The sequence below is a fragment of the Pleurodeles waltl genome, chromosome 8 (assembly GCF_031143425.1).
Source record: "Pleurodeles waltl isolate 20211129_DDA chromosome 8, aPleWal1.hap1.20221129, whole genome shotgun sequence".
NCBI classification, from domain to species: domain Eukaryota; kingdom Metazoa; phylum Chordata; class Amphibia; order Caudata; family Salamandridae; genus Pleurodeles; species Pleurodeles waltl.
Genome location: NC_090447.1, coordinates 1,309,698,542 through 1,309,717,181, shown reverse-complemented (window position 1 = coordinate 1,309,717,181; position 18,640 = coordinate 1,309,698,542). Strand labels below are relative to the sequence as shown.

The following is an 18,640-nucleotide window of genomic DNA, read 5'->3' as shown; positions in this document are numbered from 1 at the left end:
AGACAGGGGAGTGACCTCTCCCCTGTCCAGCTCCTCCCCTTGGGAGGTGTTTAGAGCTCTGCCAGGTGGACGCTTGATTCTGTCATCTTGAAAACAAGATGGGCAGAGGCCCCTAGGAGTATCTGACTGGTTAGGCCAGCTAGGTGACCTCCCTGACCCCCTTTGATAGATGGGTCACCGCAGACAGTGTCCCATCCCCTTTTTGGGTTACGTAAAAGCTCCCCTGAGAGCGGGAGCTTAGGTTCATTGAGCAGGACTCAAGGAACTCTCTTCAAGACACTTCTGCAACCTGGCTGCTGGTCTGCCTTAGTAACTGAAACAAGACTGTATTCAGTTGGGAGGGCTCCCACTGCAGCATTGTTTCTCCAACTCCTGCAAGAATTCTGCAACATCCATGGCTGTGCATCCTCCAGGATCACAAGGACTCTGCCTGCATCAGGAAGCAAGAAGAAATCTCCCTTGGAGTGAAGGAGTCAGTCCCCTGCATCTGCGGGCAGCTCGACGACAATGACCAGCTTGTGTACCCTGCTGTACCATGGACATCAAAAGGCTCTGCAAGACAGGTGGTGGTTCTGTGGCCCTCTCCAGGTCCAACGTATCTTCTGACCGACTTTGGAGTTGGTGGGCCCGTGCAGTAGCCGCTGGGACTGGACCTCGGTGCACTGCCACTGTTGCTGTTTCCAAGGCTTGTTAACTCTTCCTCCCAAAGAATTTTGAGCTCCAAGATGCCCCGACCTCCAGCACACTGCAACTTCAAGAAGAGTATCTACCCTCCAACTCCTGCGGCATGGAACTCCTTTTTTGTTGTGCTGCTGAAGCCGCCCTGCAGCTCCCTGTGCCTGATGCCAGTGGGTCTTCGTCGGGTGCTCCAACAATTCATGCTGGCTGTTCTGCTTGCTGAAGGCCGTCCCTGACGTCCCTTCAAAGGTCAAGTCATTTGGACCTTGCTGGGCCCCACAATCCTGGACCCTCCCCTGCAGCTTCTTTCTGCTTTTGCCAAGGTTTGCCAAGGCTTGTTGGTGGTTCTGCTGACCACAGACCCCTCTGCAATATGGCAACGGACATGGGACAGCTCGTGTCTGACTCCAAGGATCTTCCTACATCAGCTGTGCTCCTTCCATCACCGTCCTGCAGAAAAGTCTCCGCAAGAATGGTGGGCATTTCCTACTTGCACTGACTGGACATCTCCTTGTGGTCTGGGTTCTGTCCCCTTCTTTTTCAGGTTCTTCTTGTTCGGAATCTGCCCTTGGGTTCCGCCAACCTGGTCCACGGGTTGTGACAGAAGCTGGGCAAACGAGGCTTCCATTGACTCCAAGACCGGTTTCTGACGTCAGTTCAACCCTATGCACCTGAGCTCCCTGGTGTAACTACTCCACTCTTCTGGGTAGCCAGTGGTCAGGCACTATCGAACCTTCCTTGTGCCAACTGGTTTCCTCGAGGTCTTCTGTGAAGGGTCCTGAATTCTGAAAACGCCTGGGGGACTTATACTTCTTACCATGGGTACTTTGGTACTTCCCCAGCACCTGGGATCCTAACACACTTACCTTGGTTGGACACCTCCATTCTTATACCATATATATGGTTTGCCCCCACTTCCCCCTGCCCCATTGGGCCCCATGTATTTCTATGCTTTTCCTGTTTGTTATTGAGGGGCTGTGTGTGTAGATATCTCAAAGTGGAGATATACCAAAGTTAAGATTGTACTAGTGTTATGATAAAGAATACTTTATTTTTTGTAACACTTGGTACGGTTCTTTCTTGTGTGAACTTCACTGTCTGACTATTGTGGTTTTGCAAGTGCTTTACACTCCTCCCTGATAAGCCTGAGCTGCTCCCCACAGCTACCCCTAGAGTACTTTGGTTATCTAGACACCAAAACACTATCACTAAAGGTTTGCTGGACTCAGTATAGGGTGCCACACCATTGGTGTGCACCATTAACTAAATCAACCTCTTACACATTCCATTTAAGGAATTGAAAATTGTGATTCTTATTTGTCGCAATGTAGGATTTCATAAACGGAGTCTTTGTTCCTGAGGGTCCCAATGGTTAAGTGATTGAAAATTATTATTTTTCATGTTATACCCTTACCCACTTAACTGTGACACCAGGTTATTTGAGAATTAGTGTGCTGTCCATTTCACTATTAATGATGCACTTCTGTTATAGGATGTTTTTACTGTAAGTGTTGGAAATTTACCACCTCAAGCAACTGTCATTATCAAAATCACCTATGTCACCGAATTGAGTACGATCTACGGAACTGTGCGATTTATGGTGCCTGGTGCTGTGGCACCCTGGCAGGCACACCAAGCACTAAATGAAAATACACAAGTATGTCAACATTTTATTACTTCTATTTTGAAATGATGTCACAGGCATGTTTTTGTAAATTATCTTGGATTGCTATGAATACATTTCCTAGTATATTTTCATAATGACTTTGTGAAAACACAGTTGTATGATTTAAACAGTACCTTCATTGCTAATGCATGATTTTGAAGTCACCTACTTAAAGCTGCACTTTTAACCCATGCATTATTTTGATAAAATGAATATCTGATGCTGTTGCTTTGTGATTATATGGTGACTTTTACTAGTTCTGAAACTAGCTCAGTTTTGTCCTGTCTTTGGTATGAAACTTTACTTGAAGCTCCTTAATGTCATGATTTTGTATCTGAAACCTCAGATAGGTTGACCTCTCAATACTGCACTCCTGATAAAACTGCAGGACATGTTATTGACCTTAGCTGCTATACCTACAAGAGATGGTGCTGTGGAGTAAACTGGAGCTGTGTGTGTGTCTGTATCTTTGTCTGTTAGACAAGGTAAACTTACATAATTGCAAAACTGGGAAACCCATAAATTGATAACTCACTGTTTTGGGCAATATTTTGTTGTTAATTAACACTCAAACACAGTTGGAACTCAATCGTGTTAATGGTGTTTAAGTCTGCTCATGACAAACCTAATGCTTAGACCAATTTAGGCCTTAGAGTAAAGCTGTACAAAATGCTTCTCTTCTGAAGGTGCCACAAGAACTCCAAGGCAAAACCGTGCATGAACCGTAACATCTTGAGTGAAAAGATTAGTTCCCTTCTTCAATGACCTAGTGAAGACTCTCAAAGGAACAGAGTTAGCACATCAAGTTCCAGCAACCTTAGAGATGACTAAAACATTACCTTTCTGATATTCAAACTATTCTGACAATGCACAACACAGAGTTTTATTGAAATATAATTTGTGTATACTTTATAAAGCCCCTCCAGAGTTCAAAGTAAGAATGTAAACAGGACACCGGCGAACCATCTCATTCCAGACACTGTCTCTTGTCCTCAATGGTTCACCAACAGAGTATTGATTTCAATTGTGTTAATAAGTTTAATACAAGTAAAACAAAACTACAACACCCAGAATGCATTAGGTCATCACACGAAAGTCCAAGACTGGAATAAGTGTCTTTCTTGACCTGTCAAGAGGTGATAGCTGTAGACTCAGCTGCCCCATGGTCTTAACACATATCACTCATTCACAGTGCACATTCTTACGTGCCACCTGTCTACTGCCTTGCGTCAGAAACCATGACACTACTCTTACTTTAGTACTATAGGGACTATTCATATTTTATTTGAGATTGCGTTACTCTAGGGTGTGAAATAAGAGACGGAAGACTGTTGCGATCCCCCCAGAGCGTAACTTTCTCATTGTCCTCTCAGCTTTAACTGCCAGACATAACATTGGATGCTAAGCATTCAGAACAATTAATTGTAAGTAGAAGGGTATAGTAAATGGGGTAAGAGGAGGGGGAGCAGTGGTTGAAGAACCAGGATAATTGACACAGAGGAAAGTTGAAATACATATATCTGATAGAGACTTCTAGTTGCAGATTTCTTACCTTAGAATTTCCCCCAGGTATCAGTCTGGATCCAGAGATTTTTCTTGAGCAGTACCTGTGCGTGCTGTCAGATGTCGTCGGTCGACTGCATTTGTTGTAGACTTTGTGGTCACCGGATGTGATGTCACTGGTCGTATATAGGCACCACTCCTGTGCGCTGTCAGTTCTTTTTTTTCTGCGCCAACCTACGTGCAGATCTGAAGAAGAGCTACCCCTCAGTCACTTTTTGACTGGACTTTTCTACTTTTGTCAAATCTTTCTTGACTTCTTGGTGCATTGAGTATGTTTTCACGGAAGACCAGCTTCAAGCCCTATGACTCCTGTCACCAGATGAAGTCCAGGACGGATTCACACCTCCTGTGTCTGTGTTATTTGGAGCGTGACCATGACCCGAAGTCGTGCTCGGCTCCACATCACTCCTGGTCTCAGTCCAGAGTCGCGGAGCCCCCACCACTCATCGTTGTTCAATTCAAAATCTTTGGGATACTCGGGTAAGCACAAGAAGAAGTTGAAGAAGCCCAGGTGTTCTTCGACTTTACCCCATCTGTCGCCTGACGCAATGCTGGAAACGGAGCTTCAATGCTCTAGGCCTTTGTCCTCAGAGCCAATTCTGGGTCAGCTCTGCACCTCCCAGAGGTTCTGGGAGCCAAAGCGACACCTACCCGATTGAAAGAGTTAGACGAGGCCATGGACCTCACCCTTGGGCAGTCTGACTCGAATGGAACACTTTCGGGCCCCGTATGGTCGCTAGAGGCCCCCTTGGGGTCTGCACCTGCGACTTCAGCCCCAGAGGGCACCCAGGGATCCATTCTCAGATCCAAACCGGCATTGGTCATACCCATGCATCCTTCCCAAATGACGGTTCCGAAATTGACTCTCCCAACACCGCCTGGGTCCGCGGTCGTATCTGATCTCATACTCAATTCCGACACGGAACCGGACCAGCGTTGCTCAACTCTGATTCTGACTTCGGTGGGGACCTTGCTCCCTAGATCAGATTCTGACCTTTATTCTTATAGGTATTGGTATGGTGAGAATATGGAGGGGTCGCTGGACCCTTAAGAATACCAGCTTGACGACCCTATAGACTGGGCTCAGGAACTTGGGAAGATCAGTCAAGGTACCTCACCAGACGCTGGCATGTTTTCTCCCCCTACCGTGGCGGGAGCTTCTTACTCCATGGTGGTGCCAAGAGCAGATGAGGTCTTGGGCCTCGAGCTGCCTTCAGTGGCTGTCATGACTAACCTCCTGACTGAGGTGCCTCAGCCAGGGGCTTACACATCTGAAACCCTTTTGTCCTTCAATGAAGCCCTCATTGATGGCCTGCTGGGTACCTGGTCCAAACCCAGCATAGGGGCTCCTGTGAATAGGACAATTGCCTGCCGCTATCACCCTGCACCGGGTGACCCAGCTTTCCTGTCACACTACCCTGCCCCTAAGAGCTTGGTTATCCAAGCCTCAACATCCCATGGTGCGTTCCCTTCTGCACCCCCATATAGGGAATCAAAGAGGCTAGACCATCTTGGTAAGAAGATGTTTCCTTCCTCTAGCCTGGCATTGCAGTCTGTGAACACTGCATGGCTTTAGGGCCGCTATACCCATACTTTATGGGGTACGGTTGAGCAAGTGCTGCCACAGGTTCCAGAGGAGGCCTAGACCATTCTCTCTCAAGCTGTTGCTGATGGGAGAGACGTAGCTAAGTTCACAATCGATTGTGGGTTGGATACGACCGACTCTGTGGGCAGATTGGTTGCTTCAGTGGTGGTCTTGAGGCGCCACGCCTGATTGAGGACGTCTAGCTTTTCACAGGATGTCCAGTCCATCCTTGTGAACATGCCCTTTGATGGCACCCGTCTCTTCAAAGACCAAGCAGACTCGGCACTTGAACACTTTAAGGAGTCTCGGCCTACTGCCGGGTCCCTAGGCCTTGCAGCTGCCCCTCGCCCACCTCAGTCTGCTTTTCACTATAGGAAAGTGGCATCTTTCTAGCATAGTTACCCCCGCTTTTTTCCTGGTGTCAGTGTGTTTAGACTATAGTACACTGGGATCCTGCTAATCAGGACCCCACTGCTTGTGCTCTCTCCTCTAAATTTAGTTGTATGGAAACTTTTACACCAAACAATCAGGGGCAGAGCTTCAGGTGGTGAGTGTGGGGTGGTGCACCCCTCTAATAAATTAATTTTCTGATAAATAGTTAGGTAGAGATGCTTTCAATGGAATACGGGGAGATGTCTGCCAGATTTCACCAGGAATTTTTACATTAATTCAGATAAAAACGCACACACACTTTCTCCCTCTTAGCTTTTCAAGTCGTCAAAAATATTGCTAATTTTACAAAATATTGTTTTTCCCTCTCTTAGTACCCTTACCAATCTGCATTCTTCTTCCTTTCCACTGCTACTTAGGTACTTCCAATACACCCTACTTGCATGTGAGGAAATGCCTCTTTTGTCATGATTAGACCCCACTTTTTGCCTTGTACATGATGTAGCCTCAAAGTTGTTAGTGGCCAGAGCCCCTGCTAACCAGGTTCCCTGGGCTAGATGCATTGACAAAATTGGCAACACCTTTAGCTGCCACTGTAAGTCCTTAGTAAATGATACTTAGGTACCCAGGGCATGTGGTATTATGGGTAGGTCCCTGAGGGCAGTAGCACAGATTGTGCCACCCTCTAGGGATGTGCATCCAAATACACCCAGCACTGCCATTGCACGCTGAGTGCCCTGGTGCAGACCTCAAAAGCAAATTCAACACTGCATGCAGTACAGGTAACTCACCCCCTGGCAGGCTTTCCAGCCCTTTGGCAGGGTGCACAGCCTGTATGCCCTGTCCACTACACACTGCATGCAGTATAGGTAAGTCACCCCCTGGCAGGCTTTCCAGCCCTTTGGCAGGGCGCACAGCCTGTGTGCCCTGTCCACTACACACTGCATGCAGTATAGGTAAGTCACCCTTTGGCAGGCTTTCCAGCCCTTTGGCAGGGTGCACTGTGCTGTATGTGAGGGCATAGCTGCATGAGCATTTTGCCCCTATTATGTCCTTGCTAAACATGGGGCATAGTAAGTGAACAGAGCAGACAATTTAAATGGGTATGCGGGACACTTGTCAGTATGGGTTTCACAGCTACATGATGGCCACTCTGATCTCTAGGTTCTTTGATATCAAACAGCTCAGAATGATAACCCCAACTGGTACCAGTATTGGATTAATGCAAAATGTACCTAGGGCTCACCTTAGAGGTCTCCCCTGCAAAAGCTAACTACCATGGCATGGTTGCTGGCTGGTCACAACCAGACTGCCGCCACCAGACACAAATCTGAGCCCCTGGGGTGAGAGATCCTGCTCTCTTGAGACTCAGAACAAAGCCCTTCCTGGGTGGAGGTGCTTATACCCCCTCCCTCAGAAATGTGCTCTGCCCTGCTAGTGAGCTGCGAAGGGCTTACAGCTGTTGAAACACGACCTTCAGGCCTGTTGCTGCCAGAAGATAGCTGCCTCTGTTGCAAACACCCATTTTTGGCGGAAACAAGAGCGGGAAACCAAACAAAGGAAAGGAGGAGTGGTCAGTCCTGGCTTCCACCACTCCGAAGGTGTTGCATGTGAGGTGACATCTCCATTTAATGTTCTTCCATCATGGATGGAAGGAAACTAGGCAATCAGGTGTAGGGAAGTGACCTCTGCCTGCCGGAAGTGGTCAACTAGTGGGTGTAGCCAGCCTATAGTTGATGACCCACTGGTCACTGGTAGGTACCACCTAAAACATCCACAAAATACAGTATTTATAGGGCATCCCTAGACCAAGAAGTCAGATTCTAAGGACACAAGAAGACCAGCTGCAAAGAAGACCCAAGGCATGATAACTGAAGACCTGCTGCACAAAGAAAAGGTGCCAAACCCTGCCTGCTGCAACCAGGACTCAACAATCGCCGCTGAGGGGTTGCTTGGACACTGGAAGGACTCTAAAAATCCCCGGAGGACCTCCGCTCTTCGAAAATCACCAAAGACCTCCCCCAGAGTGAAGGCATCACTCTACTGCAACAAGGAACCTACAAGCCAGACCACTTTACTGACTAGCTGCTGACCGCCAAACCGGATGCCACAGCCGAACCAAACTCCACCCGACGGACCACGAGGACAAACCCTGCAAGTGTGCCAAGTTTGGCGCACTACGCCCTCCAGCGGTCGAACCGTACCATTACTATGGGTAGTGGTCACCTCACCTTGGACACCAAGAAAGACAGTTCCCACTCCAGACTGTAAAAAGTTGAGGACGAAGCCCCAGTCAAAGGACTTCAGAAAACACCAGGGCTTCCCACCAGAGTGCCCCTGTTGACCTGCAAGTGGCCCTCGAAGCAACCTACCTCCTGCTTCCAATGGGAATTGTTACACACAGTTTCTGGCACACTGATTTGCTCTGCATCCGGCTGCCCTGATCCCTGCACCAAAGATCCAGCTGTGTACTAAGCGTCCCCTACCCCGTGTGATCTCAACACTCCAAGAGGATGCCCTGGACTTATCTTTAAGTCCACCTGTGCAGTGCTTTTCCAAGCGGCCCCCACAGTGGCCGGTACCAGCTTCAAAGACCACTTCCCGCTGCTCCAGCCAGAACTGGGAGTTTCTCGAACTTCTGCAGCTGACCCATAGTGACAATCAAGGTCCTCTACTTACCTGCAAAAGGGGAACTTGGTCATCGCACTGCCTAGTTTTATCTGTATTTTTAAAGTTTATCCACCATTGATTCCTATGGTGTGTAATTAATCACAAAAAGACTCATTTTATTAAACTTCAAAAATTCATAACCTAAAAAGTACTTACTCGATTTTGTGTGTGTCTTGCTTTATTGATACTGTGAGTACACCAAATGCTTTGCACTTCTCCAAGATTAGCCTAACTGCTCGACCAAAATACCATACAAATTAGAGCATTAGGTGGTCTGGTTTTACTTCTGTAAACCAATGGGTGGTTGTCCGTACCCTCTGCACAGTGTGCCTAGTTTTGCACACTACATAGAGGGCCAGCTTCTTACAGTGTATAATTTATTTTTACATTATATGCCAATCTGATCTTTGGGAAATCTGAAGCTTCCCCCCTTCCCCACAATCTTACTGATCAAGCTACGCCCCTCCCACAGTTGGCATACTGGTGCACCCATGTAAACCCCTAGTATATGGTATTTAGATACCCAGGACATTGGTACACCAGGGGTCTCCTATGGGCTGCAGCATGTATTATGCCACAAGTGGAAGAAAGAGCGGACAAACTCAGCTGACAGTGCCTAGTCAATCACGAATGGTGTCTCCATCCATAGGTGGTGAAAGTTCTCTTTCAGGGGAGACCCTTGGTTAGATCTGTTTGCCTATGAAAAAAACTTGCAGTTGTGCTCGTAGGGGTTTCTAAGGCGGCACTTGCTCTGCAACGCTTTCCGTCTCAAGTGGAGCTCAGGCCTCCTGTACGCCTTTCCGCCCATACTTCTTCTGTCCAGAGTTCTCAAGAATATCAGGAATGACTGGGCCCAAGTAATCATTGTGGCCCCTTACTGGGCACGAAGAGTTTCGTATCCCGAGCTATTGTGCATGGCCATCGATCCTCTGATCAGACTGCCCCTTTGGGAGGATCTTCTGTTGCAGCAATAGTGGAGGTTATCCACCTGAATCTTTCCAGTCTCCACCTTCTTGCGTGGGGATTGAGCAGCAGCAGTTGACAGCTTTTGATCTTCTGCTCGAAGTCTGTAACATTATCTTGGCAGCTAGACGGCCTTCCACCAAAGTGGTATACGCCTGTCGATGTAACAAATTTGTGGCATGCTGCATAGCCAAGTCTCTTGACCCTCTTTCTGCTCCTCTTTCAGAGGTCCTCCTGTATATACTTTCTTTGGCCCAGCGGGGTTCTGCTCTGGGCATGCTTAAAGGTTATTTGTCTGCTGTCTCTGCCTTTTTGAGATTACCTGACCAACCCTTTTTATTTAAGTTTCCTATTGTCAGTAGTTTCCTTAATGGTCTTACCCACATGTTCCCTCCTTCTCCTTTAATCATGCCCCAATGAGACTTGAATCTGGTTTTGGCATTCCTTATGTGTGCTCCTTTTTAACCACTTCATAATTGTCCTTTCTTGTGGACATTACTTCTGCCGGTAGGGTCAGCAAGCTGCAGGCTTTGTCATCTAAGCCACCCTACTTCACCATCTACCCTGACAAAGTGGTGTTTCTTTTGAAGGTGGTTACGCCCTTCCATTTTTTTATAAACATATTTTATTGTAGTTTCATTCAACCATTGGTGGGTAGACATAATACAGTACCACACAAAATAATCTTGTTATCTAATGCCTGAATCCAATCCGATCCTTGTAATCCTGCTTCCTCAAAGAATGAAGATCTCAACAATTTCCCCAACATCCCTCCCATCAACCCTCCTTACAGCCCCTCCCCCCCTTAGGTGAGCCCATTAGTACAGTGTAGTAACGTCAGTGTACCTAAATGTGTCATGTTTGAGGTATGTGATTCCTCTCATTGTGTTTGAAGGCATTGAACTCTCCCATCGTACCCATACCTCCTGAACCTGTGATCGTGAGGGAAAGCAATCAGTAGTTGGGACTCAAGTGTGTCTCTTTTGCCTATCCAGCAGCCATTCAGTCAGGGTCAGGATCCAGCTGGCTTTCCTCTCCAAGGGCATCTATCACTATCTCCCAGCCCTGCGCCACTTCTGGTGGTCTCATTCCTCTCTTGGCCTCCCTATGAAGAATATTCCCTTCACATCTAGCCCATTTGGTCAATTCTCTTGTCCATTGGGATATTCTCGGACCTACTGGGTTCATCCAGGATATCGCGATTTCCCTTTTTGCCAGTACATAAGCCAGATCTTGTAACTTGTTAGTTACCTTGTACTTGGCAGAATGTGGGAACCACCCAAGCAGGCAATGACCCATTGTGCAGGGAATTTCCCTTCCTATAGTTTTAGCCACAGTCCTGCTCACCGCCGCCCAGAATACCTTCAACTTAGGGAAGTCTCAAAAGATATGCTTAAATTCCGCGCCCGCCTATAAGCATCTCGGGCGGACTAACTCCTTCCTCTCCAAAGTACCTATTGATCCGACCAGGGGTAAGGTATGCCCGATGCAGTACATAGAAGTTAATAAGCTTAAATCTGGCATTTCGAGTCATTTTGGGGATCCCCTCTAGGATGCACCCCCAGTTCCCATCAGTGATGTCAGCACCCAGGTCCTCCTCCCATGTCGATTTAAGTTGGGTCAAGGGCAGGGTCCTGTCAGCCTGAATCCTGCTGTGTAGGTTTGACACGGCTTTATATTTGCCGGTAGAAGTCGCTAAGTATGTACAAGTTGCCTGTGCAGGAGGCTCCCCCATCCCTCCACGCCAATGCCTGCGAATACTGGCCACAAGTGAACCATGTAGTAAGAAATGTCCTCTCAGTAACTCAAATTCTGCTCTGAGGGCCTCAAAGGGTATCAGTGTCCCTTCTTTAAACAGTCTTCCCACCGTCTGAATTCTGGCTTCTACCCAAGTCTGGAGCCCCCCAATCACCCCTATGAGGCAAAGCCCGAAAGGACAACAGAGGAAGCTCCGGGGAGTAGGGGGTCCTAATCTTAATTTTGCGTAGGAAACTTTTCCACCATTGAATCAAAATGTTAAATTCTGGGGGGTCCCGCCTCCCATTGCTCGAGCATCCCAATAATACCTCAGATATCCTAGCCCCCAGAGGGGTGAACAATTTCACTCTTGCCTCTGGTTCTACTCTACTTGCAATCCGTTGCGCCAACCACTGAAGCTGTGCTGCCAAGTAGTAAGCTTCAAAGTCGGGAACCGCTAGCCCTCCGTCCGTGGAGTGTCTCTGGAGTTTGACCAAAGCCACTCTCTTCCGTCGACTACCCCATAGGAATGCAATGACCATTGACTCCAACTCCTTAAATACGGCCCTGGGTATCCACACCAGTAGTACTGTAAAATGGTATAATAGATGTGGTAACACTATCATTTTAAGAATCGCTACCCTCCCTGATACAGATAAAGGTAAGGTTTGCCAAAAAAACATACTTGACATTAGTGACCTCAGTGAGCCCCCCCAACATTACATTCTAGAATATCTTGTGGGTCATGAAAAATCTCAACACCCAAATAGGGAAGACAGCTTGGAACCCACTTGACCATTCCCAGCGGAGGCGCCACTGAGGGTTTCAAAGGGATCAATCCAGTTTTATCCCAGTTCACTCCTAGTCCAGAGTGTCTGCCGAACTGAGCAAGCATCTGCTGTGCCCGTGGTAGATCTCTGTGTACATCCTCCAAAAAAATGTATACAAGGCTATCCGGGTGTCTCTCACCCACTGCCATTATTCCTGGACCACCTCCGCCGACCGCACAGCAGCCGTCAGTGGTTCCATCGTCACCGCAAAAAGCAGCGGCAACAGGGGGCATCCTTGTCTAGTGCCCCGCCCAACCACATAACTTCTGGATATTGTCCTCCGTACACTATATACTCTGGCAGTAGGTTTGGTATACAACAGTCTTACCTAAGCAATATACTCGGGCCCCAATCTGAGCCAGGACATCACCGCATAGAGAAAATCCCATTCTAGACTGTCAAAGGCTTTTTCTATGTCTACCGCCAGAACCCCGGGTGCTGTACTACCCGAATCCTGATCCCTCATGACTGCTAACAATCTGCGAATGTTATCTGCAGTGTTTCGCCCAGGGACAAATCCCACCTGATCTGAGTGTATTAAAGTTGTCATATATGGGAGGAGTCTAGTGGGCAAAATCTTGCTGAGGATCTTATAATCTAGGTTCAACATAGATAGTCGTCTGTACGCCCCAGTCTCCGTAGGATTTTTTCCAGATTTTGCCAAAGGTGTTATTATCGCTTCCCGTGCTGATGTTGGTAATACTCCTTGCTCCTTGGCGGTCCTATACAGAGTCGCCAACCTCGGAACTAGCAAATCTATCTAAGTGGCATAGAATTCGATAGGGAGGCCATCCGTCCCTGCTGTCTTCCCCGTCGCTAACTCCCCACTGGCCTTCTTGAGTTCCCGGCTGTGTAATCCCCCCCCCCCCCCCCCCCAACTGCCCACAATATCTGGTGGTAATGACCTGAGTTGCATCTGGGATAAATAACTCTCAGTAGAGTCCCTGTCATATCAGAGATTACTCGTATATAGTCATTCGTAGTAGGTCATAAAGTGTGAGTTAATTTGGTCCTGCCCGTATTTATGGTCTCCTTGGTCTGATGTCATGTCCAGTATGGCTGAGTTCCTGTGAGTTTGCGACACCACCCATGCCAGCATTCGGCCTGCCTTGTCTCTCTCCCTGTGTGCCCTAGTTAGGCCATTTCTGTAATCAAAGCATCGGAGACGCTCTACACATTCTGCAACTGTTGCTCTAAGCTCCAGTAAGGAGTGTTGTAGGTGTGGACCTTCGGGTCTATTTTTTCCGCCTCTCTCAGCTTAGCTTCTGCCAGCTCAGTATCCCTGAGACGAGTCCTGCAAACCCCCACTGCTCGCACTATGCATCTCCCCCTCACCACCACCTTAAAAGCATCCCATTCAAGCAAGGGGCTACTGGTCGAGGCCTCATTGTCCGTGAAGAATTGGGTGATATGTTGTTTCACCTCCCCCTGAAAATGTGCATCGTCTAATGATTCTGGCTTCAGTCTCCAAGTGGGGATGCGAGGGGGGGCGAGCCCCACCGCAGAGACAACAAGAGGGGATTATGATCGGAAAGAGTGTGAGCCAAGTACTCAGCATTATATATAAGCAGAAAGACATCTGGCATGCAAAAACACACATCCAGTCTGACATGGAGCTCATGTAAGTGGGCGAAATATGAATAGTCCCTAACTACAGGGTACAACCGTCGCCAGGCATCTATCAGTCCCCAATTCGTTTGCCAGGATGAAAATTGTCATGCCACCCTCATCAAAGGGGAGTCGCGTAGCAGGGGATGTGAGCAGTCCATGGTGGGATCCGCCACGCAATTAAAGTCCCCCCCCCCCCAGCACCAAGGGATACTGTAAATATGTAGCTAATTGGCCTGATATGCATGTGAAGAATTCACCTTGGTCTGAGTTTGGTGCATATACATTAATCAATGCTAACTCGCTGCCCTCCAACTGTCCCCGAATAGCTATAAAGCGGCCCTTCGGATCTATGAGACTGTCCATCATCTGAAATGGGACCCCAGCCCTTATCCATATTAGTGTTCCTCTCGCAAAGGCTGAATATGAAGTGTAATATACTTGTCCTCTCCATCGCTTTTGTAGAGCTTTCCCTTCTGTATGAGTTAAGTGTGTTTCTTGAAGCATTGCAATCTGAATCCCCGCCGCTGTAAGTATGAGAAAACCTTGTATCTCTTGGCCATCGTATGCATGCCCCTTATATTCCACGAGAGGAATTTGTATGAGTCTAACAATGACATTTCAATGCCTCCCATTTCTCCATGGTTATGCCCTACACTGTGTCATCATCTATAATTAAGATCCCTACCCTCTCACGGCACTGCTCCAGCTCCACTGTTATTTCCCTCTGTGACTCACCTAGGCCGGTAAACTGACCCCAACAAGTAACATCCCAACTCCCCTTCCCCGGGACAAAAGTTTGAACGAATCGCATCCAAACTCTGTAATTATTTCAACTAGTCTATCGAAACAAGGGGTACTCCTAGCTCGTAAGAGGAGTGTGCCATAGCGCCAATCCCCACTCCCGGGCTGCCGTACACTCAGGGATTTATGGACCCAGCCTCCTCCTGATTTGTGAATCTTTCCACCGTCGAGTCATCCAGCGTTAAAGTGACGCCGGCCGTAGCTTTACCGATCCTGAGCATTTTCCATGTCTGTTCCAAATTGTTCTGTGGGAGCCCAGAGGTGAACCCTTCAGATGATACAGTCAGATGTGCCCGGTGTCACTTCTGGGCCTGACCTGTCTGACATGTGAGATACTACCGATTCTTGATCTGAATCTGACTGTTCCAGCTCCTCAGTTGTCCGTACTTGGTCTCCGAGGTCTGAACCGTTCAATGAAGCAGCCGCCTCTATTGCTTTTTGTCGTTCCTTTAGCATCTCTCTATGTGAAGGACTACCCACTTTACGGAGCTTGTTCTGCCTACTTCCCCTTTGCCGTTCTGTAAGCGGGCCCTTTGCCAGGAAATCGCTTTCCACCGGTGTTTGTTTATCAATCCACTGCCAAACCTCTTCAGTTGTAGTAAAAAACTGCGTACCCTCTTTAGTCACTACCATGAGTTTTGCCGGGAACAACATCCCATATTGAAACCCCAGTTGGCGCAATTTTTGCTTTGCATCTCGGAAAGTGTCTTTTTGTCTCTGCACTTCCCAAGAGAAGTCAGGGAAGATGCAAATCGTATGATTATTAAACATGCGATCTCCTTTTTTCCTGCTTTGGCTCAACAAGTAATCCCTGTCCCTCTAATGAAGAAGCCTGACTACTATTGGTCTTGGGGGGGCCCCCGGAGGTGGGGGGCGTGTCAGGACCCTATGCGCTCTTTCAAACGCGAAAAAAGGAGAGAGTCCATCATCTGCCACTTACTCTTTGAGCCAGCGCTCGAGGAACTCCACTAGCCCTTTCAATACTTTCAGGCATACCGATCACACGGATGTTATTCTACCGTGATCTGTTTTCTGCATCTTCAGCTCGCAGTTACAGGTCTCGGATTCGCTTCTCCTCTGGCAGAAGCTCCTTAAGCTGCCTATCCGTAGTGGCTACCTTTTCGGCTAGGCGGTGGTGGTCATCTCTAAGTACTGTGAGGTCTGTGGCCAGGGCGTCAATTTTCCCTTCCAGGGCTACTCTGGAGGCTGTTATGGCCTGCAGCACATCCTGAAGAGTGGGGTCCCCGTTCTTTTCTTCAGGAGAGGTATTTTTTGTTCCCGGCTGGTCTGCCATCTCCTCCGAAAATGTCCCGCTTTTTTGTTCTGCGTCCCTTTTCTGGCCAGTCCAACCCATCTTCTGGGACTCTTCCTATTCCTTCCTGATGTTGGTGGTTGGGTGCTGCCTCCCCCTTTTCCGTATAGATTTTCCTTGTGTCCAGTTTTAATCTGCGCTGTTGTATTTAATTTGCTGCATCACAAGACTTTTACCCTACCGTGGAGGTCGTCTCCCATCGATAAGTGGAGCAGCCTCCGCTCTGGGCTATCCCCTTTTCCAGTGGGGTGTCTCTTGGGCGTTCTCCCTGTCACGATCAGATTCTCCCCCGTATTGGGTTGGTTGTGATCCTAGGGAATATCTCTCCCCATCTTACCAGGTTTCTCCTCTGTTGTCCTCCCGGGGTGAAGCCCCGCCGACCCAATCCTCAAAGTTCCGCCCTGTATTTGTGGTTTCCTGTAGCACTCGCAGCTTTGGGCGGTTCAGCCGGGCCCCCCTTTCGTTGCTGCGTAGGTACCGCGCCTCCACTGGGGGTCCCGCTGTCGATGGGGATAAGGTTTGTTACGCCCCAGTCCGGGACCGGAGGCCCCCGCCTCCTGACTCTCCACGTTGGGGCCCTCGAACCAGACGGGCGGTTATAGCACCATCCAGGGTTCCCCAGCTTCAAGTCGTTAGCCTTGCCGCCTCCATCCGCTCCCAGGCTCACCTCGATCTCCTCACGTTGCCGGGCCCCTGCTGCCGAATACCCTGAGACCGCGGTTCCACTTATGGCTCTCCTCCTTTGATGACAGCGACGTCGCCGGAGGCGATCCCTGGCTGCCCTTCCTCGATCAGCGGTCCACCAGCTCCATCTCCCTGACTGCAGACGCCATCTTGATTTTCTCGCAGTACTCGGCCCCGCGGGACTCTGGCTTCGCTCCCCGTGCTCCGCGTGGACCGGTCGTCTCACAATCGGTTCCGGAGCCTCCCCGCACCTTCAGCCACACACTCGGCTGGGCTGGGGGTCCAGTGTCAGTCAGGATGGGCCGGGGTGGGAGATTGCAAGCGGGAGCCTCACGAAAAGACTTCTTCCGCCATCTGCGCCAGCAACACCCCTCAAGGTTATGCCCTTCCATGTAGGCCAATCCGTCACATTGCTTACTTTTTATGCACCTCCACATCCTTCTAAGGAAGAGGAGAGACTCCACCGCCTGGATCCAAAAAGAGTGTTGGCGTTCTATCTTGATTGTACCAAAGAGTTCCCGAGTGGATGATCATCTCTTTGTTGGCTATGTGGGTGCAAAGAATGGTCAGGAGGTGCAGAAAACAGCTATCTCTATATGGGGCATTCTCTGCATCAAAATGTGCTACGCATTGGCTAAGAAGCAACCCCTAGAGGGTTTGCATGCTCATTCAACCAGAGCAGCAACAGCTGCAACCACTGCATTGGCATGCAGAGTTCCAAGCAGCAACGTGGGCGTCTTTACACATGTTCACCAGACGGGTACTTTGTTTGGTCCTGCAGGACTACCTACTATGATCCTGGGTCAGAGACCCACCTCCAGGGTTGGTATTGCTTAGGTATCTATTCTAAAGTAAGGAATCTGCAACTAGAAGTCTCTATCAGATGAACAAGTTACTTACATTCGGTAACTATTATCTGGTAGAAACATATTCGAGTTGCAGATTCCTTCCCGACCCACCCATCCTCCCCGCTCTGCGAACTGATTTTTTAGGGACAGGGACATCTCTTTCAGGACCCTAGTTTTAGCGCACCAAGGTCATAGTTCTTCATGGCTTTGCGATTCTGGAGTGAAAAGTCGTGAAAAGAATCTGACATCAGTGCACTGGAGCGGTGCCTCTTTAGGACCCGTTACGTCACGTCAGGCAACCACAAAGCCGATGATGTACGCGGAGTTGACAGATGCCACCTGACGGCACGCAGGGGTACTGCTTTAAAAAAATCTCTGAATACAAACTGACGCCTGGGGGAAATTCTAAGGTAAGAAATCTGCAACTGGAATATATCTCTACCAGATAATTTGTTACCAAAGGCAAGTAACTTGTTTGATAATACCAGAGCCCACCTCCCTCGGATGAAGTAGGGTACATTAACAAACAGTGCAAGTTTACCAAGGTATTAACAGGATATAAAATAATCATGAGCTTCAATAGCCCAAGTTAGGACAATTAAATATAATAACAAGGATTCCAGTGTGTCATTAAACAAGCACTTCCTCCTCGGAGGTCTCAATCTGCGAGCAACCATATAATGGGAGCTCAGTTCTTTCTTGTGAGGAACCAGGCTTTTTGCAGGTTCACACTAACTTTTTGCCTCCATTTTGACTACTAGGCACTGGTGTAAGGACTCCGAAATGTCCTGAGCCTTACTAATCAGGACTCAGTAAAGGTGCTCTAACCCTTTAAAAGTGTATGTTTAATTGGCTATAACCCAATTGTCATAAGTTAACTTACTTGTAAGTCCCTATTATATGGTACCAGGGGTGCCTAAGGCCTGTAAGTTAAAGTGTCTCTTGTGTATTGCATCACTAGCTGTGCCGCCTAAAGTGTGACAAAGGAAAAAGATTACTCTCGAGCTACAATTGGTGGCTGGCAGAGCAGTTTAAAACTGCTAACTCGACTTTGCCATTTCAAGCCATTGCAACCTAAGCCCTCCCTTTAAATGCTTGTAAATCACCCCAAAAGTAGGACCACTGAGCCCTAAAAGCAGGCTGCATTATATTAAAAGGCTGGACCCTTAGTTTTATGTTTTAAAAGTCCTAACAATAAAATCCCCACGTTGTCATTTTTACTGTGGAAAGGCTAGTAGCCCCATTGGCAAGTGCAGAGTTAAAGGCTGGCACTTCAGCCCACCTAACGTCTGAATGGGACTA

The 18,640-nt window shown here is 48.3% G+C and overlaps 1 protein-coding gene across 4 annotated transcripts in view; it reads left to right on the top strand.

Moving 5' to 3' along the window:
• PARP4 (poly(ADP-ribose) polymerase family member 4) overlaps positions 1 to 18,640 on the top strand; it is a 1,744,976-nt gene that overhangs the window by 505,988 nt on the left and 1,220,348 nt on the right. For all 4 annotated transcript variants that reach the window (XM_069202293.1, XM_069202292.1, XM_069202291.1 and 1 more), the window contains exon 18: positions 2,171 to 2,335. In XM_069202293.1, coding sequence (XP_069058394.1) covers positions 2,171 to 2,335 — 165 coding nt within the window. The remainder of the gene's footprint in view (positions 1 to 2,170; positions 2,336 to 18,640) is intronic.